General features: G+C 37.5%; 1 protein-coding gene across 3 annotated transcripts in view; it reads left to right on the forward strand.

Moving 5' to 3' along the window:
- Positions 1-26,171, forward strand: part of ADAMTS19 (ADAM metallopeptidase with thrombospondin type 1 motif 19) — a 232,549-nt gene that overhangs the window by 175,897 nt on the left and 30,481 nt on the right. For 2 of the 3 annotated variants that reach the window (XM_088798594.1, XM_019756011.3), the window contains 2 exons: positions 10,515-10,672; positions 14,589-14,742. In XM_088798594.1, the coding sequence (XP_088654720.1) occupies positions 10,515-10,672; positions 14,589-14,742 (312 nt within the window). The remainder of the gene's footprint in view (positions 1-10,514; positions 10,673-14,588; positions 14,743-26,171) is intronic. The other variant, XM_088798593.1, reaches the window with a different exon arrangement.

Raw genomic sequence — 26,171 nt, forward strand, 5'->3', positions numbered from 1 at the left:
AAAAGGAGAAAGAAAGGAAATGTGTCTGTATTAACATGGATACTTGGCAGAGGTAGAAAATCAACTTCCCTGAAAATTTGTAACCGAAACCAAATGTTCATACAGATTTGCAGCACTAATTTACCTTAACTATGAAGTCCAAAACCCTCAAGGCGTTTATTTTCATGAGGTTACTACGGTGGCTGGCATATGCAAATACAAAATTTTTTGAAGTAATGCACCTTCAAACCAGGCCTCAAAGGGATTCTATAAATTGCAACAAATAAAATTTTATGATTAAAGAAAAAAGAAATTCAGAAAACACAAAAGGAAATGTATAAACAAAACACAGTAAAAATATGGGAGAGCAGAATCAGACATATATATGTTTTTATCATATACAGAAAATAGAACAATCTACAGAAAATAGAACAATTTTATGGTCGATATGTTTAAATATATAAAAGAAGGATTTACCAATAAGAATAAAAATTGACTAAATACATATTTAAAGAACCAAATATAATTTTTAAAATGAAATTTAAAAAACTCAATCAGCAGAAAACAAGATAGGAGAAAAATAACAGAAATACATAGTAAGCAGGAAAAAAGAAAACATAAAGTAAGATGGTATAAACAAACCAAAACATGCCAGCATTCTTAACAAACATTTAAAAATTTAAATCTCTAGTTGAAAGACAAAATTTATAAGACTGGATTTTAAAAATAATTTAGGTATATGGTATTTTTTAGGAAGTTTCTTTCAGGCATTTTTATTAGACACTTTTCAAAAAAATATTCATTTATAATTGTGCCCGGAATATATATGTTAAAATACACAGGATATAAAACAAGAAATTATACTGGCCATAGTACAAAGCTAGGCCAAAAGGATTTCACAAAATATTTAATAGACTTTAAAAGAAGTACATGGAAATACTTCACCTTATAGGCAAAATCATTATTTTTTAAATCAATTTAACATTACTTGAAGTGTATCGTATTGTAGATGGTAATAGCTATTTGTAAAGTGTTGAGAGTTTTCTGGCAACGTATTTCTTTTCAAGTTTAAAATTCAAAGTAAAAATTAATATTTATATATTTTTCATAAATATGAAAATGTGTATGCTAAATATTTTGTCTTAAACGTACTTTACCCTGACTCCCTGAAAATAAAACCTAGCTGGACAATCAGCTCTAATGCGTCTTTTGGATCAAAAGCTAATATAAGACCTGGTATTATATTATATTATATTATATTATATTATATTATATTATATTATACCCAATCTTATAGTAAAATAAGACCGGGCCTTATATTAATTTTTTTTTAATTTATTGGGGTGACAATTGTTAGTGAAATTACATAGATTTCAGGTGTAAAATTCTGTATTACATCATCTATAAATCCCATTGTGTGTTCACCACCCAGAGTCAGTTCTCCTTCCGTCACCATATATTTGATCCTCTTTACCCTCATCTCCCACCCCTCACCCCCCTTACCCTCTGGTAACCACTAAACTATTGTCTGTGTCTATGAGTTTTTTATTTGTCTTGTTCTTTTGCCGTTTTTGGTTTATATACCACATATCAGTGAAATCATATGGTTCTCTGCTTTTTCTGTCTGACTTATTTCGCTTAGCATTATACTCTCAAGATCCATCCATGTTGTCACAAATGTTCCTATATCATCTTTCCTTACCGCCGAATAGTATTCCATTGTGTATATATACCACAACTTCTTTATCCATTCATCTGTCGAAGGACATTTTGGTTGTTTCCATGTCTTGGCCACCGTAAACAAAGCTGCAATGAACATTGGAGCACACATGTCTTTATGGATAAATGTTTTCAGATTTTTTGGGTAGATACCCAGGAGAGGGATTGCTGGGTCATATGGTAATTCTATTCGTAATATTTTGAGGAACCTCCACACTGCCTTCCATAACGGCTGCACCAGTCTGCATTCCCACCAACAGTGTATGAGGGTTCCTTTTTCTCCACAGCCTCTCCAACACTTGTTACTATTTGTCTTGTTGATGATAGCCTAACTGGGGTGAGGTGATATCTCATTGTGGTTTTGATTTGCATTTCTCTGATGATTAGTGATGTTGAGCATTTTTTCATATGTCTATTTGCCATTTGTATGTCCTCTTTGGAGAAATGTCTCTTCAGGTCCTCTGCCAATTTTTCAATAGGGTTTTTATTTTTTTGTTTTTGAGTTTCATGAGTTCCTTGTATATTTTGGATATTAGCCCCTTATCGGAGGCACTGTTTACAAAAATCTTCTCCCATTCAGTTGGTTGCCTCTTTATCTTGCCGATGGTTTCTGTTGCTGTGCAGAAGCTCTTAAGTTTCATATAGTCCCATTCGTTTATTTTAGCTTTTACTTCCATTGCCTTTGGAGTCAAATTCATGAAATGCTCTTTGAACCCAAGGTCCATAAGTTTAGTACCTATGTTTTCTTCTATGCAGTTTATTGTGTCAGGTCTTATGCTTAAGTCTTTGATCCATTGTGAATTAATTTTGGTACATGGTGACAGAGAGCAGTCCAGTTTCATTCTTTTGCACGTGGCTTTCCAATTCTCTCAGCACCATTTATTGAAGAGGCTGTCTTTCCTCCATTGTATGTTTTTTGCTTCTTTGTCAAAAATTGTCTGTCCATATTTATGTGGTTTTATTTCTGGGTTCTCAATTCTATTCCATTGGTTTATGTGTCTGTTTTCTGCCAATACCATGCTGTTTTGATTATTGTAGCCCTGTAGTACAAGCCAAAGTCAGGGAGTGTGATACCTCCATTATTGTTCTTTTTCCTTAAGATTGCTTTGGATATTCGGGGTCTTTTGTAATTGCAAACAAATCTGATGATTTTTTGTTCTATTTCTTTAAAAAATGCCATTGGGAAATTGATGGGGATTGCATTAAATCTGTATATTGCTTTGGGTAATATGGCCATTTTAACTATGTTGAGTCTTCCAATCCATGAGCACGGAATGTCTTTCCATTTCTTTGTGTCTTCTTCAATTTCTTTCAAAAATGTCTTATAGTTTTCAGCATATAGGTCCTTCACATCCTTGGTTAAGTTTATTCCTAGGTATTTTATTCTTTTTGCTGCAATTGCAAAAGGAATTGTTTTTTGTATTTCTATTTCTGAGATTTCGTTGTTACTATATAGGAATGCAATGGACTTTTGTACGTTGATTTTGTAGCTGGCAACTTCACTGTATTCGTTGATTGTTTCTAATAGCTGTTTGGTGGAGTCTTTAGGGTTTTCTATATATATCATCATGTCACCTGCAAAGAGTGATAATTTAACTTCTTCATTCCCAATTTGGATGACTTTTATTTCTTTCTCTTGCCTGATTGCTCTGGCGAGGACTTCCAACACTATGTTGAAAAGCAGAGGTGATAGGGGACAGCCCTGTCATGTTCCTGAATGTAGGGCAAAGGGCTTCAGTTTTTCACCATTAATTATGAGATTAGCTGAGGGCTTGTCATATGTGGCCTTTATTATGTTAAGGTGTTTTCCTTCTATACCTATTTTATTAAGTTTTTTAATCATAAATGGATGTTGTATCTTGTGAAATGCTTTTTCTGCATCAATTGATATAATCATAAGATTTTCGTCCTTTCTTTTGTTTATGTGATGTATCACATTTACGGATTTGCATATGTTGAGCCATCCTTGTGCCCCGGGGATGAACCCCACTTGGTTGTGATGAATAATCTTTTTAATGCATTGTTGCATTCGATTTGCTAGAATTTTGTTTTGGATTTTTGCATCTGTATTCATCAGAGATATTGGTCTGTAGTTTTCTTTTTTTGTGCTGTCCTTACCAGGTTTTGGTATCAGAGTAATGTTGGCCTCATAAAATGAGTTAGGGAGTACTGTCTCTTCTTCAATTTTTTGGAAGAGTTTGAGCAGGATTGGTATTAGATCCTCTTTGAAGGTTTGGTAGAATTCATTCGTGAAGCCATCTGGTCCTGGAATTTTGCTTTTGGGAAGGTTTTGGATGACTGATTCAATTTTGTTACTGGTTTTCGGTCTGTTTAGATTTTCCAGTTCTTAATGGTTCAGCCTTGGAAGGCTATATGTTTCTAAGAACTTGTGTATTTCTTCTAGGTTCTTGAACTTGGTGGCATATAGTCCTTCATAGTATTCTTGGATGATCCTTTGTATTTCTGTGGTGTCCGTGATAACTTCCCCTTTTTCATTTCTGATTTTGTTAATCAGTGTCTTCTCTCTTTTTATCTTAGTGAGTCTAGCCAAGGGTTTGTCAATTTTGTTAATCTTTTCAAAGAACCAGCTCTTTGTCAGATTAATTTTTTCTATTGTCTTTTTGTTCTCTATTTCATTTAGTTCTGCTGTGATTTTTGTTATTTCCTTTCTTCTGCTGACCTTGGGTTTCACTTGTTCTTCTTTTTCTAGTTCTTCAAGGTGTAACATGAGGTTATTTATTTTGGGATTTTTCTTGTTTCTTGAGATAGGCCTGTAATGATATAAATTTCCCTCTTAAAACTGCTTTCGCTGCATCCCAAAAATTTTGGTAGGATGTATTTTCATTGTCATTTGTTTCTATGTATCTTTTCATTTCTCCTCTAATTTCTTCTTTGACCCAGTCGTTTTTTAAAAGTCTGTTGTTTAATCTCCATGTATTTGTGTTTTTTCCCGCTTTCTTTTTGCCGTTGATATCTAGTTTCAAAGCCTTTTGATCAGAGAATATGCTTGGTATGATTTCAATCTTCTTAAATTTCCTGAGGCTGATTTTATGTCCCAATATATGGTCTATCCTTGAGAATGTTCCATGACACTAGAAAAGAATGTATAATCTGATGTTTTAGGATGAAGTGCTCTATATATGTCAATTATGTCCATTTCGTCTAATGTGTCATTTAGGGCTGCTGTTTCGTTATTTATTTTCTGTTTGGATGATCTACCCGTAGCTGTCAATGATGTATTTAAGTCCCCTAATATAATTGTGTTTTGGTCAATTTCTCCCTTTCATTCTGTTAGTAGTTGCTTGGTATATTTCATTGCTCCCTGATTGGGGGCATAAATATTGATGACTGTTATGTCTTCTTGTTGTACAGTCCCCTTCACCATTATGAAATGTCCATCTCTGTCTCTTGTTATCTTTTTCACCTTGAAGTCTGTTTCATCTGATATCATTATGGCTACACCTGATTTTCTCTGGGTACCATTTGCTTGGAGTGTCAATTTCCACCCTTTCACTTTGAGTCTATGCTTGTCCTTGTAGCTGAGATGTGTCTCTTGGAGACAGCATATGGTTGGGTTTAGTTTTTTGATCCGATCTGCTACTCTGTGCCTTTTTATTGGTGAGTTCAGTCTATTTACATTTAGGGTGATTATTGATATGTGAGGATTTCCTGTCATTCTATCTTTAGTTTTCTGGTAAGGCTGTGTCTCCATTGTTTCTTTGCCTTTTTGTTGTTGTCTATTATTTCTGTGTGGTGGTATTCTATGATGTTTTCCTCTGTTCCTTCTTTTATTACAGTGTATATTTCAGTTCTGGATTTTTTTGGGGTGGTTACCCTTAAGTTTATGAAAAAGAAAGTTTGATATTTAGAGCATTCCATTTTCTTCAGCACGCTTACTTTCTCCATTCCCCCATTCTGGTTCAGGCCTTTACTCTCCCACTTTTTGAGTTTTGGTTGCCACAAATTGTCCCTGTTGATGGTGGTCGAATGGCCTCCTTTAGTATTTCTTGCAGTGCAGGTCGTGTATTAGAAAATTCCCTCAGCTTCTGTATGTCTGGAAAGGTCTTTATTCCTCCTTCATATCTAAAGGATATCTTTGCTGGATATATTATTCTTGGCTCATGATTTCTCTCTTTCAATAGTTTGAATATTTGGTTCCACTCCCTCCTGGCTTGTAGAGTTTCTGCTGAAAAATCTGATGATAATCTAATGGGCTTTCCTTTGTAAGTTACCGTCTTCTTTTCCCTGGCTGCCTTGAGGATTCTTTCTTTGTCGTTGATTTTAGACAGCTTCAGTACAATGTGCCTTGGAGAAGGCCTGTTGGGATTGAGGTAACTAGGTGTTCTATTTGCTTCTTGGATTCGAGGGTCCAGTTCTGTCCACAAATTTGGGAAGTTCTCATCGACAATTTGTTTGAATATATTCTCTGTTCCCTTCTCTCTTTCTTCTCCTTCTGGTATGCCATTATTCTTATATTGCTCTTTCTGATGGAGTCAGAAAGTTCTTGTAGAGTTCTTTCATTTCTTTTAAGTCTCAAGTCTCTTTCTTCTTCCGTCTGTGTAATTTCCAGGTTTCTATCTTCGATGTCACTGATTCTTTCCTCCATCTGGTCAACTCTACTACCTAAGCTGGTGATTTCATTCTTAATTTCTTCTATTGAGTTCTTAATCTCCAGAAATTCTATTTGGTTCTTTTTTAAAATTTCAATCTCTTTCGTAAAATGCTCATGTTGTTCTTTGATTGTGTTTCTGAGTTCATTAAACTGCCTTTCTGTGTTTTCTTGCATCTCGTTGAGTTTTTTCAGAACTGCAATCTTGAATTCTCTGTCATTTAAGTCCCATATTTCTGTATCTTTAAGTGCCTTTTCTGGAGATTTTTCACTTTCTTTTTGAGCTATCTTGTTGCCTTGGTTATTCATGGCAATTACTGGTTTACTATTTCTCTTCCTAGACATCTACAGGAGTGGCTTCTGCAACAGGTTGATAGGAAGCAGTCTTTCTTTTGTTTTCCAGTACTTGTTGGTAGAATGTTTTATTTTCTCTCCTACTGCAGCCTTTTTTTTCTCTCCCACACGGTAGTGCTATGTTTTCTCTGCACTATTCCAGCTTCTCACACAATGGGGGGATTCCCTGGGAGACGGGCTTCTCCTCTGTTAATAGTTCACCTGGGTCACAGGGTGCAGTGTCCGTGTGGGTATGCAGAGAGCTTTTGAAGTTCCAAAGCTCTTCCAGCTCCAGATTCAATGCCGTATGTCTCAGCAGTTCTGTTTACTCCTGCAGGGATCCGCCCAGATAGGTGGGGCCAGGGGCGGGGTGAGTTGTGAGAGGTGGCCCAGAGCAATGGCGGTGACCACCACCACAGCCGGTCCTGGTTCCACAGCTCCCTCCCCTTTGCCGGAGCTAGTTTGGCTGCGAATCTGTGTCTGCGGTCCACAGTTCTCAGAACAGCAAATATTCTGTTCTTTTGATCTGACACTGCTACTGTTCTCTTTCTAGCACCTGGCAGGTGGGGGCGGGGCGAGCTCTGGGAGGGTAGGGAGGGGGCGGCTAGTCTCAGTGCCTAAGGCTTCTGTTCTCTGCTTGGCAGTGAGGGCTTAAACCACCGTTTTCAGCCTTCTTCCCTGAGTCTTTTCTCCGAGGTCTCTGCCATGAGTGTTGGGTTCAGCCGTGTTATATGCTGCCCCCTCAGCCCTGTGGGCCATAAACAGAGCCCTAGCAATCCGAGTTCTTCCCTCTCCCACAGCTGCAGTAGTTCAGGGATGCAGGGAGCTCGGAGCACTGAGCTAGGTCTGCGTCCTGCGCTCACGTGGCTCTGGTTCTGCACTTCTCCCTTCCCTCCTCCCCCGCTCGCGCGATTCGCCCATCTTTCGGTGAATTCCGTAGTGGCCCTCTTCGTCTTGCCTGTCTGCTGTTGTGGGGACAGAGCCCCAGAAAGCAGTTTCCAGGCTCTCGGCCTCACATAGAAAGGTGCTGGCTCAGGTAGTAAATGGCCATCAACTGTGAATGGATGGCCATCAGCTGTGGCTTGTTGGCTGTCAGCTGTAATCAGTGAGCCATTGGCCACTAATATAACTGCCGTGGCTACGCTATCAAGAAAATGGGAGCTAGCAAGAAGATGGTGGATGAGCTAGGAAGAGCGGATTGCAGTTAGTACGGTGGATTGCAGCTAGCAAGTGAGGTTGGTTGGCAGAGAGAAGTAGTTGTGGATAGTGTGACTCCTGCCTCATGTGTCTCCAACCCAGCTGCCAGCGAGAATATAGTGGTATGACTCTCTTATCTATGGCTCCGTGGCTGTTACTGTTTGGCCTCACCATGTCCTGCGTTCTTATGTGGGGAGCGGGAGCAGAGACCCCGCCGGACGCCCCACATGACAGCTGTGCAGGGAGTCCTTTGTGGAGTTATTGTTTTTCGATTAGTTGTAAATTCCAGGGGAGTTTTACAGAGGCTCACCTTACACCTCCATTTTGATCCGGATCCCCTTATATTAATTTTTGCTCCAAAAGACACATTAGAGCTGATTGTCCAGCTAGGTCTTATTTTCAAGGAAACACGGTAATGCAGTGCATGATAAAGATATAATTAATAGAAATTACGATCAGTGAGATAAAATTTCAATAAGTTTATTAATACATTGCTTGTAATAATGTGAATATAAGCACCAGAAGAATCCCTCAGTGGACTGGAAATACCTTACAGATAATGAATAATTTATTTAATTAAGTTAAATAAAAGTGCAAATGACAAATAAGCAAAGGAAAAATATCTTGAACCTCCATAGCAATAAAACGAGATTAAAAAAACAAAACTTAGATTGTTCAAAATTTAACTCCTGATATTTGTCCTCCCCCATTTCTTTTGCTAGACTTTCCCATCTCGTTATTTGCCATCACAACCCACCCGCTTTCTCATCCTAGGAGCCTGGCGTCATGCCTGACACTTCCTTTCACCCATGATAACCAAGTCATCATATTTTATGAATTTCACTCTTAAATTCCTCTTGATATTTTTCTCCGTACCCTAATTTAAGCCACCGTTATTTTCAGTCGGATAACTGTGTTAATGTCATATCCCGTCTTCCCTGTCCAAATTTGTCCTGCCTCACCTCAGTCCATTTTCTGCATAATATTGTTCGAAATCTCTTATAGCTTTACGTTCTTTTTCCTCAGGGAAAAACCCTCAAAATATTAACAAGTCCTATCAGGTCTGGCTATTCCTTAATTCTCCAGCTTTATCTCTTTGTGGCTCACTTCTGTGCATTTGGTGTCATGCACACTTGTCTCTGATGCTCACCGAGCTACACTGAGCTTTAAGTCCTTTCCATTATTTGTTTCCTCAGTCCTTACTGCTCTCTCTCTGCTTCTCTTTTCTTAACATCTTCAGTAAAAGCCATCCTTCAGGCAGGCCTTTCCTGACTCCTCCCACACAACCTTCAGCATAATTAGGATGTTGGTGATTTACACGTATCTTGTTTAATTTCTCATTCACCAGTTAAATTATAAATTCCATGAAGCCAGAGAATATATTTATATTGTTTACTTTGGGAGGTCTCAGGACTTTGAGTATTTCCCGATTTCTAGCTGATACTTGATACATATTTATTTAGTCTCGATTAAATATTATACAAGAGGAAGGCGCTTCCGAGAAGGTATTCAGAAATGGGCCCTCTAGTCACTGTTATGGAAACATAAATTGATATAATCTTTACAAAAATCAATTTGAAATTGTTTTTCTGAATCTGTAAGTGTTCAATTTCTTTGACTCTGTAATCCCAAATCTGGGACTCCATCCAAGGGAAATATTCAGATATACACATAATTAGTGTACGGTATATTTATCTGAGCATTATGTACAGTATAAAAAACTTGGAAACCCTCAAACATTCAGTAAATAGTGATTAGCTAGAATAAAAGTTAGGAAGATTTATTGGCTTACAACATTTTCATAGAATTATGACATAAAAAAGAATGAACGTGTAAATATCTTTTTGGAAGAGAACTCAATCATATGGGAGAGTCTAAAAGCTTAAATTAAAAAAAATTAAACAATTTGGAAATAAATAAAAAGGAATTTTTAATTTAAATTGGTATCATGACATTACACTTCCATGTCATGAATCTTATTTAAATAGTAGCAGAGATCAGTTCAAAACAGAAACAGAGAAAAAGTATACATAAACAGGTTATTCTGTAAAATCCCATCCAAATGGTAGCTGTTTATGAGTGAGTATTTGCATTTATCTTCCATTTTTGTACAGAGCAAATCACAAACTAGGGATGTGAAAAGGTCCTGAGTTCTGTTTTTAAAACTAACGTATTAGTTTTGAAATTTTTCAATGAATATAACACTGTCATTTTGATCTGTTAACATGCTGTTTAGTGACCTTTCTTTAATGACACACTTTCCTGTGGGGGCATAGGAGATGCCGAGCATGTAAAAGATGTCATGCCAGCCCTCACGTTATTCGCAAGATCATTGAATAGACAGCACAGAAACACAGAGCCTTCAAAAAAGAATATGTTAAATGGTTAAGGATTCGGGACCAAAAAAAGGGTTACAGACACCAAGTGTCCAAAGGAGGTTGGAGGAGGCCATATTTATGGCCACGTGGTTGTGGACAGTTTTAGGAGGGGAAGGAGAGCTTGTGGCATTTGGTATGATTTCACTTTCCCAGTGAGGACTTGCCTCCTGTGTTAGGTCAGGGCATTGACACATAAGTTTAGAAATGAATGAATTACTTTTAATGAAGTCACGTGAAGTAGATATTGATTAATGCTGCTTACTTGTTAATACTCATACCATTTTTGAACCTCTTTACAGCTCTCCGAGACACTGGAAAACAGTCTATCAATAGTGACTGGAAGATTGAACACTCTGGAGCATTCAACTTAGCGGGAACTACTGTTCATTACGTAAGACGAGGCCTCTGGGAGAAGATCTCTGCCAAAGGTCCTACTACATCACCTTTACACCTCCTGGTATGAGGGAAAGAGACGATAACATTGCGTAATCAGCTCCCTGTGGCAAAGGACAGTGCCACTGTGCCTTCTCTAACCTTTGTTCCAAATCTGAATTGTCAGCTAGATGTTTAAAATTATATGGGTGTTTAGGGATTTTTCAAATGTGTTTTAAATCGCGATATATAAAAATGGAAATTATTACAAGAGGAACGAAAATTTTAGGGACTCAGGCTCAAAGTAGAGGTGAATTACAGGCAATAGGGAACCTCTTTTTCTGAAAAGCATACTGGTGCTAACCAGAGTGGATGTCTGTGAAGAGAGTGCCATAATATAGTAAATCATAGCATTTTATATATCCACGAAGTGGGCATTGTCTGAATCTATAAAATGCCTTTGGTAAAATTGTACTGTTTTTTGGGGAAAAGATTCGGTAACTATATCTAGCAGCACTTCCATTTACCCTCTTCTGTTTTCTTACTAGGTTAATTGATTCCTGAAAAGAATTATGAAATTTGGGATGTTTGGGATAAGTTTCTTTACTATGTAATAAATGATGAGATATGAGGCAGGACAGAGTTTGGAGTAAAAGAAACAGGACAGTGGCGCTCTGCGCCCAAGCTGATGGCAGGTTCAAATGCCCTTTTTGACCTTGATCATTGCAGTCCATGCTAACGGCTCAGGAGCCAGAGGGCTGACTGCAGAGCTGGCGTGTTTTCCATCCTTAGTGACAAAGTCTGAAATTCAGACACTTCAACACCTCTTTAAGTCCACACATAAAAACAACTCTAAAACACGATCAACTGACTCTTTATTTGGAGTGTGGTATGCCACATTATTTAATATCTCCACACAATTTAAGTTGAATTTGTCTTCAATTGGAGACATCTGTGTTGCTGGTCTAGGAGCCAGAGGTTCAAATCACATATTGGCCCATTTGCTTTTCCGACTTTAAAGTGCCTGCAAAGCACCCAGGGTTTTTGTTAAAAGGCATACTCTGATTCCTTTGCTCTGGGGCCGGCCCTGAGATCTGCATTTCTAACCAGCTCCTAGGTGACGCCACCCCTGCTGGTCCATGGACCACATTTCAAGTAATAACGTTTTCTAGAACTGCAATCGATAAGTTTTACCAACAGGGATAAAAGGAGCAAGGAGAGTTGCATGGGGACCCTCTGTTCCAAATCTTGATGATGACGACGATGATGATAATGACCACCATTAAGTGCTATGAGTCAGACATTGTCCAAAAGTGCTTTATGTTCATTACAGCATTCAATCCTCCCAATAGCCCTGTGTAATATACTCCATTTTACTGACTGAAAAAAACAACTAAGCATGAGGAAGGTTAAGTAATGTGTACAGTAATCCCAATAAGTTCTTTAGTTGTGAATAAACCAGGTGTTAATTAACCTTCTCTGCTGCCTCTCCCGGTAGAAAGCTCTTTATACCAGACAGTCTTGGATCATCAATGTACATATACTTTGAGTAATTATTTGTTCATCTCCCCACAATTCCTTCAGACTCTATTATTTCATTCGAATTGGAAATTCCACTCTGTGTCCTGTGCCATCTGGAGAGAAGGGAAAAAAAATGACTAAACAAACATTGTATGACCAATATCTGGCTCATTCCATGATTGGGTCACTTATTTTTTAAAATTTCATTTTCACTTACAGTTGACGTACGAAATTATATTAGTTTCAGATATACAACACAGTGATTACACATTTACATACCTTACAAAGTACTCACCCCGGAATAGCAACATTCCCAACAACAAACATTTTTAACGATCTGATTGCAAGAAATCTGAATGTTACCTACATTTTAATTAATTAATTTATTTTTTATGGAATAAGACCGAAGCCCTTTTACTGAGCCTCTAATGCAAAATCTTAAAACAGTTTATGTGAGACCTCAGTGTTGGGTAGGGGGAGTTTCCTTGCTGCAGAATCCTTAATCTGACTAGTAATTACCAAGGTTTTTCCTGGAAGCATGAAACATAATTAAAGTCAGTGAACTATGTCTAAAAGAAGGCATCTGTGTGACCTGGATTTATTCAGTAATCCAAGGGAAACTGTACTTCTAAGATATTTTTCTTTAATGACTATTACAGATCGAAAGCCAGCACTGCATTCGCAAAAGCAATACCTCCCGCTGCCATGCTGCAGTCTGTACCCCTCAGCTGTAACACGGTCACACTTTCCTTCTGGCAAAAGCACGCTGCCAACTTCACATGATTTCAGAGAGAGCTAATGGTGTTGTAGCCCATGTCTCTATTTTAAATGGCATTATTTACTCAAGGACAATCTAAAGTTCTATCAATGAAAAGGTAGTTTTTTGGGAAAAATAGACACATTTTCATTGAATTAAATAAGTTGGCAAATAACTAATTTATATGTTCATTTCTTCAATTTAAAAACTATGGTATTCCGGTTATGTCCATAAATAGGATAAGTCAATCTCTCTCTCTCTCTCTCTCTCTCTCTCTCTCTCTCTCTCTCTCTCTCTCTCTCTGTGTGTGTCTCTCTCTCTCTCTCTCTTTCTCTCTCTCGCTCTCAGCTAATTTAGCTGAAAGTCACTTATTACTGGCAACATCAAATGAGATATTTCAAGTCAAAATTAACGCTGTGATGTACTTAGAATTAGTACCCAGTATGTTATGTACATGTAAATTTAAAATCTATCATTTTTATTGTTGACATAGTTGACTTATAATGCCATCATGCTAGTTCCCCAATCCACATATTAAAACGTTTCTTAGTATTTCTGTTGATATATTGAACAGAATTTGAAAAAAGAAGTAAAGAATATTAACCTTTGGCTCCTTTAAATTTTTTCCCATGGAGTGTTTACTGTGAATTGCCTATCATTACATCTACCTCGATACAGTTTAAATATTGAATAAAGTTCCCTAATAATTTAACATAATTTAAAGTTTAGACATATACGCTTTTATATATCACATTATGTTATATAGATTGCTGTCATAAATCCTCAGATTCATAGACATGCTATATCCCTTGGAGTTGTTTGGTGTATTTTGTGCAAATGTATTTCTAAAGAAACATATACTCTTATTCTTTTATTTAAAATGAGTATATTTCAGCTATATTTCTTTCATTTAAAATATGTATGATTGCCCAGGATGACCAGTTTTGAGTTTGGCACAGGATACCAGGGGAGAACAAAGTGGACAGGGTCCCTGCTTATGTCCAGTGTAGCCCCAATTTCAGTCATTCTTATACACCCTTTATGCTTTATTGCGCTTTTTACATATGTGTACATAACTGTACCATTAAGTTAATATTTATTAAAAAGTTCGTTTGCACATAAATTTCTTTGCTACAAATGGAAAAGTAGCAACCTTGCCAAAATTAAAAGTTGACCGTATGCATCATGGAATAAAATTCGTGCCCTCCATTGGCTTAGAAGTTCTCTGCCCTTATGGAGTAAAATGAATCCCAAAGTCTTTTATCCTCTTCCTCTTTTGAGCCAGGGACTTTCTATCCATCTTCCTGTTTTAGAAGAACAGGAAAGCTACATTTGACATTAGATTGTAGATTACTCTTAATGTTAGATAGGACACATATTCGTGTCCCCCTACTTAGGTCATCTCATATACGTGCCATGTTTTGGCAAACTGTCTAGTCCATTGACTTAAAAGAAAATGATCTGGTATTTCTGACCTCATGCATATGGGCTTTTATTCAATGATGTCTTTACCTCAGAGGTAAGTGTGGAACTTCAATCTTTTGAGAAGTATGACAGTGTCAACAGTTGAGCAATAATGTCACATTTCTATAATGTATTAAGGAAGCATGCACACCTTGCAATAAGCGTTGGAGGGTATCGATAGCCTAAGTTTTACGCTTCACATTGAACATGCTCTCCTTGGACCCATAGGCTGTGATCACTTTTGTATATTATATTGTAGGTTCTGCTGTTTCAAGACCAGAGTTACGGTCTTCACTATGAATACACCATTCCGTCCGACCCTCCTCCAGAGAATCAGAGCTCTAAAGCCCCAGATCCCCTTTTCATGTGGACACACACAGGCTGGGAAGACTGCGATGCCACGTGTGGAGGAGGTAAAGGATTTTCAAATATTTATGTTTCCAAAAGAGTAATTGTCTCCTGATTAACCATGGATAATCAAGACAGATCTGCAAGCCCTTATCTTGAATTCCAAAATACTGAAAGAATTGGAAACTGAACGTTTTTTGTCATACAATTAGTAGCTAAACACCTGAACTATTTTGTGGCAAAATCTGACGTGAATTGAAGAAAGGCTATTGAAAGTTGTTACCTATCTCAGTTAATATTACTTTGCGTAAGTATTAATGTATTTGCTTACGGGGGGGGGGGTGCCCTAGCTACCCTACTGGTTGTTATGTCATATATCTGCACTTTCATATTCATTTTTTATATTTTACTTTTTCATTTTTATAAAATCTTAAAAGTTCTAAATTCCAAAGTATATTTGCCCACAAGAATTGCAGACCTGAAATGAATGCCAAGGTGCTGGGAAAGAGGAGTATTGAGTTTGCTTCTGTGTTGTCCGCATACTTAAGTTAAATATGTATAAAGTATATGAAGAAAATAATTTAATTTCCCCAGTTCCTTTATTTTGATTTGTTTTAGAGTATATCACTACTTTCAATAAATATAGAAGTATCCTGAACTCTCACTCAAAGATTTATTTTTGTTTTCATGTTAGAAGTTGAGGAGGCAAAAAACCAAAATTACTTCAGCGTAAAATGTGAAAGTAGGAAGTCACGTAATCCTACTGATGAGACAGCTGAGTACCATAGGTTACTACAGGTTAAGTCAGTTGCTTGCAGAACCAGTTCACAGTCAGGCCAAGGCAAGAGTCCCAGTCTTGAGACTCCCAACTTCTGTTCGTATCCTGTGTGTCGGCAGCACGGTAGTTCAGTTCTCATTTACAAATTCCCCGCTGCTCTGTAGTAACAGATGCTTTCTAGGGCTAAAAGGAAATATTTTGTTAAATTATACGCAAGTGTAATATATACATAATTACCTATATAATATAAACTGGTTTGTGCAAAGAAGCAGAACATCAACTTCGTTTCCTAGGCAAAGAAACTATTGCTCCACTAGACTAAATTTGCTGCAGGAGGAGTTGGTAAACGTGCATGAAGAGACGAGCATGTGAAAGAGAGTGTTTGAGGAAAAGGGAAACAATTATACACGGATATAAGTAGTACAGTATAGTATCAAATTTTGATAAGTACTCTGGATAAAAATTAAACAAGAGAGGGAAGTAAATAGGGGATGTGAAGATGGGAGGGGTAGGTATAGAATGCGATAGTTAGACAAGGCCTCAATGAGAAGATTTGATTTAAAAATCCGAAGTGGGTATGAATGGGCGCCAGCTATTAGGGTAGCTGGGGACAAAGAGTTCCATGCAAAGGCCCCGAGGCACGAGTAGAGCTGGCATGCTCAAGGGGTAGCAGGAATGCTAGTATGTCCTTTCTTTACTCTGAGTGATGTGAGATGCCTTTGGAGTGTTCGAATAGAGGAGTGACTTATTCTGGCTTATGTTTTTAACAGTTATTTCTGTTTCTGAGTTGAGAGTAGATGGAATGAAGGGAAGGGTGGAAGCAGAGAGATCAGTCAGGGGGTTACTACAATAATCCAGGAAAGAGATGACAGTAGTTTGACCATGGTGGTGGCAATGCAGGTAGGGGGAAGTGGTCAGGTTCTGTACGAGTATATATTTTGGTGGAAGTAATAAAATATGCTGATAGACTACACGTGGAGTGTGAGAGAAAGAGGGATGACAAGGATGGCTTGTGATGGTTTTGGCAATGAGGTTACTGCTGACTTCCATAGGAAAGCCTGTGGCATAGCAGGATTAGGGGAGAGTATGATTTTTAGCATAGATTTGAGATACCTATTGGATTTCTAAGTATGATGTCAAGTAAGCAGTTGGATATATAAATCTGGGGTCAGGAGAAAAGATTAGGCTAGTAATGTACAATATATGGGTGATATATTCAACGCTATGAAGTCACATAAGGAGTGAGTTTTTGAAAAGGGAAAGAAGCTGTTGGAGGATTAAGCCTTGGGACACTATATGTTTTTGAGTTCAGAGAGATGAGAAGGAACCAGCAAAGCAGGTTGAAATGAGTAGCCAACAACATAGGTGAAAAAAACAGGCAGATGAGAATGGTTTCCTATAAGGCAAGTGAGAACGTATGAGAAGAGAATGATGCAATATACAGATGATGTATTATAGAAATGTACACTTGAAACCTATATAATTTTATTAACCATGTCACCCCAATAAATTTAATAAAAATAAATAAATAAATAAATAAAATTTAATAGGAAAAAAGAAGAGAATGCACATCTATATCATAGCTGATAAAAAGTCAAAACTGTAGACTGAGAATTGACTGTTATATCTAAATATATGTATTCTATTTTAAAATACACTTGTTATATTTGAAACAAAGTGGTCAGTGATGACCCTGTTGAAATGAACTTTAATGAAGTATTTGGTTCAAAGGACTAAGTGGAGTGGATACAAGAGAAAATAACATGTAATGAATTGGGGAAAGGACTTCAGGTAACTCAGGAAATGTTGCTGAAAGAAGAAAACAGAAGTGTGGCAGTAATTGGAGGAGAATATGAACCAAAGAGTTTGTTGTTTTTAATGGGGGAAATAACATGTGATTATTTGCCAGTCTTCATTTTCTAGAATAGAATAGACAACAAGTGATGCAAAGGAGAGAGCAAAAAATGGCTGGAATGATATCCTTGAGTAGACAAGATGCGATGGAATGGAGTAGAAATATGGACAGTCCATCACTAGTAGCAGGAGAAAAGACAGTCTTTGTGAACTCATGCTGGTACTCTTCTGGTTGCATCATTTCATCAGGAAAGGCCACCTTGCTGAGAGGGAAGGGGAAAAGGAGACATTGGAACTTTGGAAGGACGTCACTTAAGAGAATGAGAGAATGAATGCAACGGGTACATGGATTTTTAATTGTGTGGTAGCACTGATTGTCCACTTGAAGTTACTGGTCATGAATTTAGTCAGACACCAATCATTATAATGTATGTTACCCTCTAGCTGTGTACGCCATGCAGATGTATTTGTGCAGTAAGTTTGGGAATTGCCAGGTGAGTGTAATAAGATGAAAAGAGAACAAGATTGACCCGAGGTTGTTTGTAAGGAGTGGAAAATGGTTGGCCATGGGATTTAGTTGCATGAGGAGGAAAGTTAAGGCATGAGGGACTTGAAAGACAGTGTAAAGGTGGGAGGATTGATGACTTACAGGGCCTGGTCGAGTCAAAGAACTTTTAGACTCAGGGTATCAAAGAGAGAGGACTGGAAATACAGGAGATGGTGGCAGAAAATAGAGCTGAGACTATGGAGGGGTTCTAGTTATTGGTAATAACAAGACCAGGAGGGTTGGTGGCCTAAGTAAAGTGAAAGGCAAGATCTCTGGGATGGGGAGAGGCCTCTGTGGTAGAAGAATCATTGCAATAGACATCGTAATTACAAAAATTGTGCGAGGAGTAGTCATAGAAAATATAACAATAATGCAGCAGCTGAAATCTTAAAGAGAGGGAGTGGCCCTGCGGTTGGTGTTTGAGTAGAGTAAGCGGGGAAATGGGTGGCATAGTCGGAACCATAGCTGGAGGTTTAGGAAGAAGAAAGGGAGAAGGGGCTGGAGGTGACAGGGAGGAGCACGGATACCCACACTGCCTCCAGATCCAAAGGTGCAGGGCAGTCAGCAAGCAAACAGCCATGCACTGGAGGCTGTGGGGAAAGCAAGAGAGTGTCTTCAAGGGAGAGAAAGAAGGTACCAGGCACATCTGGGGGTGTGGAGGGAGGAGGGAGCAGCTTTTGTCAGAGCTCTGAGCTCTGGGGTGTTCTGACTCCCAGAGCGCCTGGCCCTCTGGGGCTACCAGAGCAAAGACAGTTGGTGACAGGAGAAGGAGATGACACAGTTTGCCCCCAAGGATATAGAAGAATTACAACAAAGGGATTTCAAGTCATTCTTGCAATTTAAAAACTGTTATCGGTCATGCATGCCACAATACAATGTTCATTGGCCATGCATCTCCCAGGGCCCCACAATTGCCATGGACTCAGCATCCTCTAACCTCCTGTCCTGCTAGGTACACCCAATCCTGTTTCCCTGCTCCAAGCGTTCTTCACTGATGCCAGAGCCCACTTCACTTATGGGGTTATACTTCACGTCCTCTATCCAAACAAAAAACAAAAACCCAAGTAGAAACAAGCACATTTGAAATGAAAATCTGTATGGTTAGAATGTTCTCTGTATGATAATTCAGATAAGAATAACCAGCCCCCATCCAGTGGTGGGTTGTGGGGAAGTGGAGTGATGAAAAGGCTGATGGTTTCTGTTAGAGCACTGACAGGCAGTCCTTACTATCTGTTTACATTTGAAATTCTAGACGGGAAAATGTTTCCTCAGTGAATTTTATTATCCTCACTTTTTTTCTTCTATAATCATAGTCTAATAAAAGCTGCATCAGAAATAAGCATTCAGAACTTGTCAGTCTTCAGTTTGAATCAACAAATTATTAGGGTTAAATTTTTCCCCCAAATCACCTTAATTTTACAACCTAGAATATGTTTTGCCAATTGTCAAACCTTAAGGAATAGAAATTCACTATATAAGTCTTTTAGTTATAGAGTTAGAGGGCTTTTTGATATTAAGCATAGCTTAATGATTAACAATAAAATTGAAAGGCGAAGAGAGTAATTTACCAAGGTCATGTGCCCATTGTGGGTGGAGCCAGGATTAGAATCCAGGGTTTCCTGAGTTCAAGTTTCCTTTCCTTTTCCTCATATACTTCCTTCAAGAGCATCTCAGGAGGCTTAAAGTGATTCCCACAAAACAGGTCAAATCCCTTAGAGATTATATAGGTTTTCTTTGGGTTGGAAGACAGGTTTTATTATAATCTGTTAAAACCAGACAGTAAAGGACAAGAACCATACAATTTCACTCATATGTGGGATATAAAACAGAAAGCAACAAACAAACAAGCAAACAAAAACCCTCATGGACACAGGCAACAGAATGGTGGTTGGGGGGGCGGCGGGCAGGGCGAGGTAGAAGAGAGTAAACAGGGTCAAGTACATAGTGATGGAAGGAGACTAAACTTTGGGTGGTGAACACAGTGCAATATACAGATGGTGTATTACAGAACTGTACATTGGAAACTTGCATAGTCTTATTAACCAATGTCACCCCAATAAATTTAATAAAAAATAACATTAAAATTTAAAAGAGTTTAGATGTGTTCTTATTTTCATTTCAAATGGCTTGTTTTGAAAAACAGCCCTAGTTATACACAGCCTCTATATGATTTGTGCTTGAGTAGACCTTCCTTCTCAAAGCTGTTCCATTGTGTTCAGTCAACAGTTTTCAATTATCTCTGATATGTTAATAGGGCACATATTCATTTCAGTGCCAAAATATTTCTGGGCTTTTGGATATTATTTTCCTTTGCAGTTCATAAATAAAGTGGATGGACAGGATTTCAGACTCTCATCATTTCTGACTTAGCACTGTCGATTTTATAGCCAGAAAGAGCTTTGTAATCTTTCAGCATATTCATGAATTAAATGAGAGTAAGTTCAAAGCACAGAACATTGGAAACAGATTTATGCAAAATTTATCTTCAACAGAAAAGAGGAATAATAGCACTATTCTACTTCACAGGAAAATATTAAGCAAGAGCAAATAAAGTATCACAAGGCAGTATAAAATTTCATTGTTTGACATAAGTTGTTTTTTGAATTCTATTGTAAGACATTAGATTGCCAGCAATAAGTGGGAAAAAGAAATTTAAAAAAAAATGCCTGGTGTCATGTAGCTAAATTTGTATTGTAATGATCTTTTACATTAGTTTCTCCAACTGAATTTTAAAATAACCAAATTCAAGTTAATTTATTATGCATTTCTATTAATTTATTAATACTACATAGTTATTACAAGATATGAAAATCCTAAGATGTAAAAATCCCTTCTTTTAGAGGAAATATTATTTTAAAATATGTAATGGATGCTGGTGGTCTCAAGTAAGTATTTCCAAAGTTTAACATATATACACTTCTTACCACCATCTTTTCAAATTCTAATGCTAATTCTAGAAAAATTTGAGTAGATATATCATTATTTTTAATTTTAACATTAGCCATTGAAATTAGTCATTTTGTTTTCAAACAGCTGAAAATGTATTTGTGAAAGAAATGTTTACTTTGCCTTGGTGTTCTAAAACATCTAAAAAATCCCTGAAGGGATGTTTCAAGTTTATTTTGGCACCTCTGAAGTATGGGTCAGTGGATAAAGTTCTTTTTGACCTAAAAGACCTGTTTTAAGTGATCTTGGTCTTTAGAGGTATTAGAGATGTGATCATTCCGTAATACCTGAGGGTTGTACATGGAATCAGCATTCCATATACACTACATGTAGTAACTGCATTCGCTAAGATTTATTATGATCCTGTGGATGAATTAGTGAGCTAACACCTGAAATGAGGACCCCAAAATGCAGTAACCTCTTTTGAAATAAGTGAAGAGGTGAACATACTTTTAAGAAGTCTAAGTAGATACAATTTAAAGGGGAAAAAAATAAGCCAACATTCCACATTCTTCAGATTGGTCCAAATCCTGCCAGCTACCACTCTCGTGCTATTTAGCCTTGTATCGTGATATCCTTGTTCATGGCCAAATTCCAGGGAGATCTCCTAGCCTTTGGGATCAAGTTCAGGTAACATCTCCGTATACGAATGCCTGTATCTTTTCAAGGGTGCACTTTGTTTCTGTTTTTCCATTTTAAAGGCACTTTGCATGTACCAAAATAAATGTTATTAGCCAAAGAAAATACATCAAAATCGATTTTTCTTTGCATTATTTTATTTTACTTTATTAATTAAAGTTTATTGGGATGACAGTTGTTAGCAAAGTTATAGACAATAGTTTGGTGTTTACCAGAGGGTAAGGGGTGGTGGTGGTAGATGAGGGTAAATGGGATCAAATATATGGTGATGGACGGAGAACTGACTCTGGGTGGTGAACACACAATGTGATATACAGATGATGTATTACAGAATTGTACACCTGAAATCTATGTAACTTTACATTATTTTACTTCAGTAATATTTAAGACAATTTTGTATCCTATTTTCTTAAATTAATGGGAACATGTTAGTATTAATGTGAACTATTCATAAACTTGAATAACTAAATGATAACCCATTAATCGGATTTGCTGTAGATAACTATTCCTCATAATTAGTCATTCAATTTGCAGATGATTTTTCACCATTTTAGGAAATACTGTATTGAGATGAACGTCTTCATACAGAGAGCATTTTGGGCTTGAATTAGTGTATGCTTATGTTTCACTCGTTGATTCCTTCACCAATACTGACTGTACACTTACTGTTGCTGGGTGGTCCAAAGATGAGTGCTTTCTGCTTTTAGAGAATTCATTGTCCGTCTCATAGTGGTCAGATAATAAAACAAAGTCACTCTACAGAGTGATATGGGGAGATGTAGAAAGACTTCCAGCGATATGCATCGGGGCAAAGGTACTGGGATTAGCGAGAATGTTTATTACCAGGGTAAAACATGAGCATCAAGCTGTGGGAAATGATTTGATCAGAAAAATAGAAGGAAGCTAGTTCATGAAGGTTCTTTTGTGTTATGCTGGCACTCATGTTACATTTAACTTGAAAGTGATGAGATCCCGTTAAAATATTTGTGCATGGAAATGACAAGATCAGTTCGGATTATATACTGGGTGTTGGGAATAATACAAAATTAAAACTTTCTCACTGAAATAAACAAAATAGTCATTTTAATATTAAGCCAAAACCCTGAGGGGAAAAAAACATCATAGAAATAAAACAGAATGGCTAAGAAGTAAATGGCATGACATGATTTTGGAAGTTGTTCAAGTTTAAAAATGTATATGCTTACAAAATAACCAGCATATTATGTATCTCTAAGAAATGCTCAGAGGAAAGTCCTTCATCCTCATTAAAGTATATTAGCTTTTGGTTCGCTTGCCTGCTGCCCGTTGTTAATTCAATAAAAATAAATTAATTAAAATTATATTTAATATAATAAATAAAAAGAAAATTATGAAGACGAATATGTGTAGTCACTGTCTTACAGAGTTCCACAATTTTATTTAAAAGTTTGAAATGTCTAGGAACGTATAGAGAATTTCTTATGCATATCGAAACACTAAACCCACTCTCAAGAATGTGTTTCTACATTTATGATTCAAGTTGTAGAAATATGATCTACCTGGATAGAATATAGTTTTATTTAAAATATCCATTTCAGGGGTAAAATACAAAGCATAGAATAAAGTATCAGTTTATCTCTGAGCCTGGGAAAGAGGAGCACAATGTAATATCTCAAATGTCTTCCTCGTCAAATGTCTTCAGAGAACAAAGAACGAGTCAGTAAATAAAAATTACCTTACATTTTCAGATTTTGCCCCAATTCAATAATGAGACAAATGCATAGTGGTTATTTTATTTTTTTCATAATTGTATTCAAAACATCAAAACAGATTTTCCCAGTACTGATTTAATGGGAATGACCCGGAGGTGAAGTTAATTGCCATAAAGCAAATAATACACTGTCAACAGCCTGCAGCTACTCATGGTTGAGGCAGGAGGCCAGTTACTTCATCACTTTCTGTTCGTCCTGAGGTTCCACGGTACTGGATGCATTGTAAATATTGCTATTAAGTGCTCGAATGGAAATTTCCTGTGTTGGCTGGGACATAAAAATATATAAAAGAAAAAAAATCAAACAATAACATTCCCATATGGCTTTATGATCTTAGTTGTATTTTCATAGGCATGAAGTGTCTGTAGCTCAGCAATAGATTTTTTCCTCCGATTCTATTGTTTTTGTTCAATAGTAAAAAATAGAAAAAATTAGGGCTAAGCTTCTCCTATCTGCCAAAAAAACTTATGATATGAGCTTCCTTGCTATATTATGGAAATGTCCCAACTCACACACCTTTAAGCTTTATAGAGCACCATGTCGGCGCTCCCTGAAATGGTGCTCATAGCTTTATCCCTTTGATGTATCAATACTTAAAAGAGTTTTTTTCAATAGTTCAATATGTTAGCTCTGAGCTAACATAACTAAAGTTAGATATTTTCTGAGGAAAAGGAAAAAGTGCAGTGTAATTAGCCTTGCGTTGTTTATTCCGTGACTACATCTATGTTTAGCAAAAGCCTTCCGGATAATGTCTGTCTGCCATCTTTTTGTGTTGTAGTTGGCAAAATGCCATTATTTAAATTAGTTTAGACAACTACATCTCATATTGTACAAAAGAGTATCTTATGGCTATGAAGGCTTTAAATTAGATTTTTACATTAACAATTACATTCCATGGAAGTAACATTTTTTGTTTTTTAATTCAAGTTTATTGGGGTAACAATTGTTAGTAACTAAGTTACATAGATTTCAGGTGTACAATTCTGTATTACATTATCTATAAATCCCATTGTGTGTTCACCACCCAGAGTCAGTTCTCCTTCATGGAAGTAACATTTTAATCCTACTTTTAGGTTGGCATCATTGTAATGTAGAAATAATTCTTGCATATACTAGCATTATACAAAATTGGCATAATGTCTAATATCTGTATCAGGTCATAAAGGAGCACCTGAAGCATTGAAAACTAGGAGGAACTTGACCACAAATGTGTCCCAAATTCTCATATTTAGATAACCTCTACCTTGTATGGCCAGTTTTCTCTTTGAAAAAAATTAATATAGTAAGTCATTTCTGCTTCTCTAGCAGTTTATTTGAAAATTATGTGAAGTTAGTAGGTATTGAACGCTAGTATGATGAGGTCTAATGTCGTACTCTACCTTTCTTGACCTCTCAAAGAATAAATAGCTTGGATAGACCCTAAGGGCATGAAAAGTTCCCTTTTCTCTACAAGTTAGCATCAGATTGCCTGGCCGTGTGAGCCGCTCAGGCCAGGATGGAGGACTTCTGAGGCACAGCTGTGGCCCGCCACAAAGTCCTGGGCCCATGGACTGCAGTCCAGCCTATGCCCCACTTGCCACCCTGTTACAGGACAGCTTCTGTGTGGAGAAGGGAGCACTGTTTTCTAAGTCACCTGCCAGAGCGGTGACTTTTTCCTAATCTCTATGCCCTGAGAGGCACCTTTTACTAATCTGTGGTTGGATGTTCCTCCCGAAGGCCTCCCCATTGTGGGCGCCTTAGTGTCCTAGGGCCCCAGAGTTCCCTGAGGTCCTAGCTGGAGGCACACCTTCTCCACTCAAGGGGAAGGACCTGGTACTCTCCTGGCACACTGTGGTCTGTACTGAGCTCCCAATGAGTAATTGCCTTGCTCCAGAACCCTTGGGTTCTCCAGATAGGGAATAATTTGGCTAACATTGCTCTGCCTATGCTAGAAGATACGACTGAAGATCTAAATGGTTTCAATCACATGATATGCAGTAACCACAGGTATCATTAGTTAATCCACACACATATACAGATGTAGTCATGTTTTTAAACTGCAAATTGCCATGGACTCAGCTCAGTGTGGCTGGGTGGGAAATCAAGGGACGATCCTGAGCCTACTCTTGCTCTTTTGCCTTTGACTTGTCTCCCCCACCCTCCATTCAAGTCAAAGATACTCAAAAAGTAATGAAGTCCCTCTCTCTCTCTCTGTCTCTCTCTCTCTTCTCCTTTCCCCCATCCCTTCTCTTCTCCTTCCTTAATGCCGGCCTTTCCTTTCTGTGAGTTCAATGACAGAGTGGCCTCTGTGCCACCAGCCTAGGCTGTCCTGTTTGGCGTGACTAGCAGGAACATTCTGAGCTTCCTAATTATCGTTGCAAAGCAGTCATAGGACCCTAACGAGTAGGCCTTCAATAGTGCCCCAGAAGACCTGTGATTTTTTTCTTAATCCTTCATGATCCATCTGGTTTTAAAATTGTTGGCTGATTTAATTATTTTACAATGTCAAACAATAAGTTAAATTAGATTACAAACTCTTATCTAGACATTTAGACTTTTGCAGAGAAATCGAATTAGCACCTGTTAGATAGGCTTTTGAAGTGTGAGATGAAACAATAAAAGGTGGTCAATAAGCACGCGATGAAAAATGAATATAACATACAAATGATTGTTTTTACCTCCGATAACCAGACTTCATCATACCAGAGAAAGTATAGAAAAGCCAGTTTTCGGAAGTCTGGTGAGAAGTGGCAAGAGTCCTATGGCTTTTCTTAGACATGGTAATCATTAGGGAGTGAGGATTTTTAGAATTCTTGGGGTCTTTATCAGAGGCGATAACAATAAAGGTCTGAGTTATATTCAGAGTAAGCTTGCTTCTCATAGCTTACCGCAGAGCACTGAAGGTGTGTGACCGAATGAAAAAGGGAAAGGCATGTCTGTTTATGTGCCTTCATGGAGGCACATAGGTGTTACGCAAATACATTTTCCCACCACTTAATG

This window comes from Rhinolophus sinicus, chromosome 5 (assembly GCF_057876585.1).
Source record: "Rhinolophus sinicus isolate RSI-liver-muscle chromosome 5, RSI-T2T, whole genome shotgun sequence".
Classification (NCBI taxonomy): domain Eukaryota; kingdom Metazoa; phylum Chordata; class Mammalia; order Chiroptera; family Rhinolophidae; genus Rhinolophus; species Rhinolophus sinicus.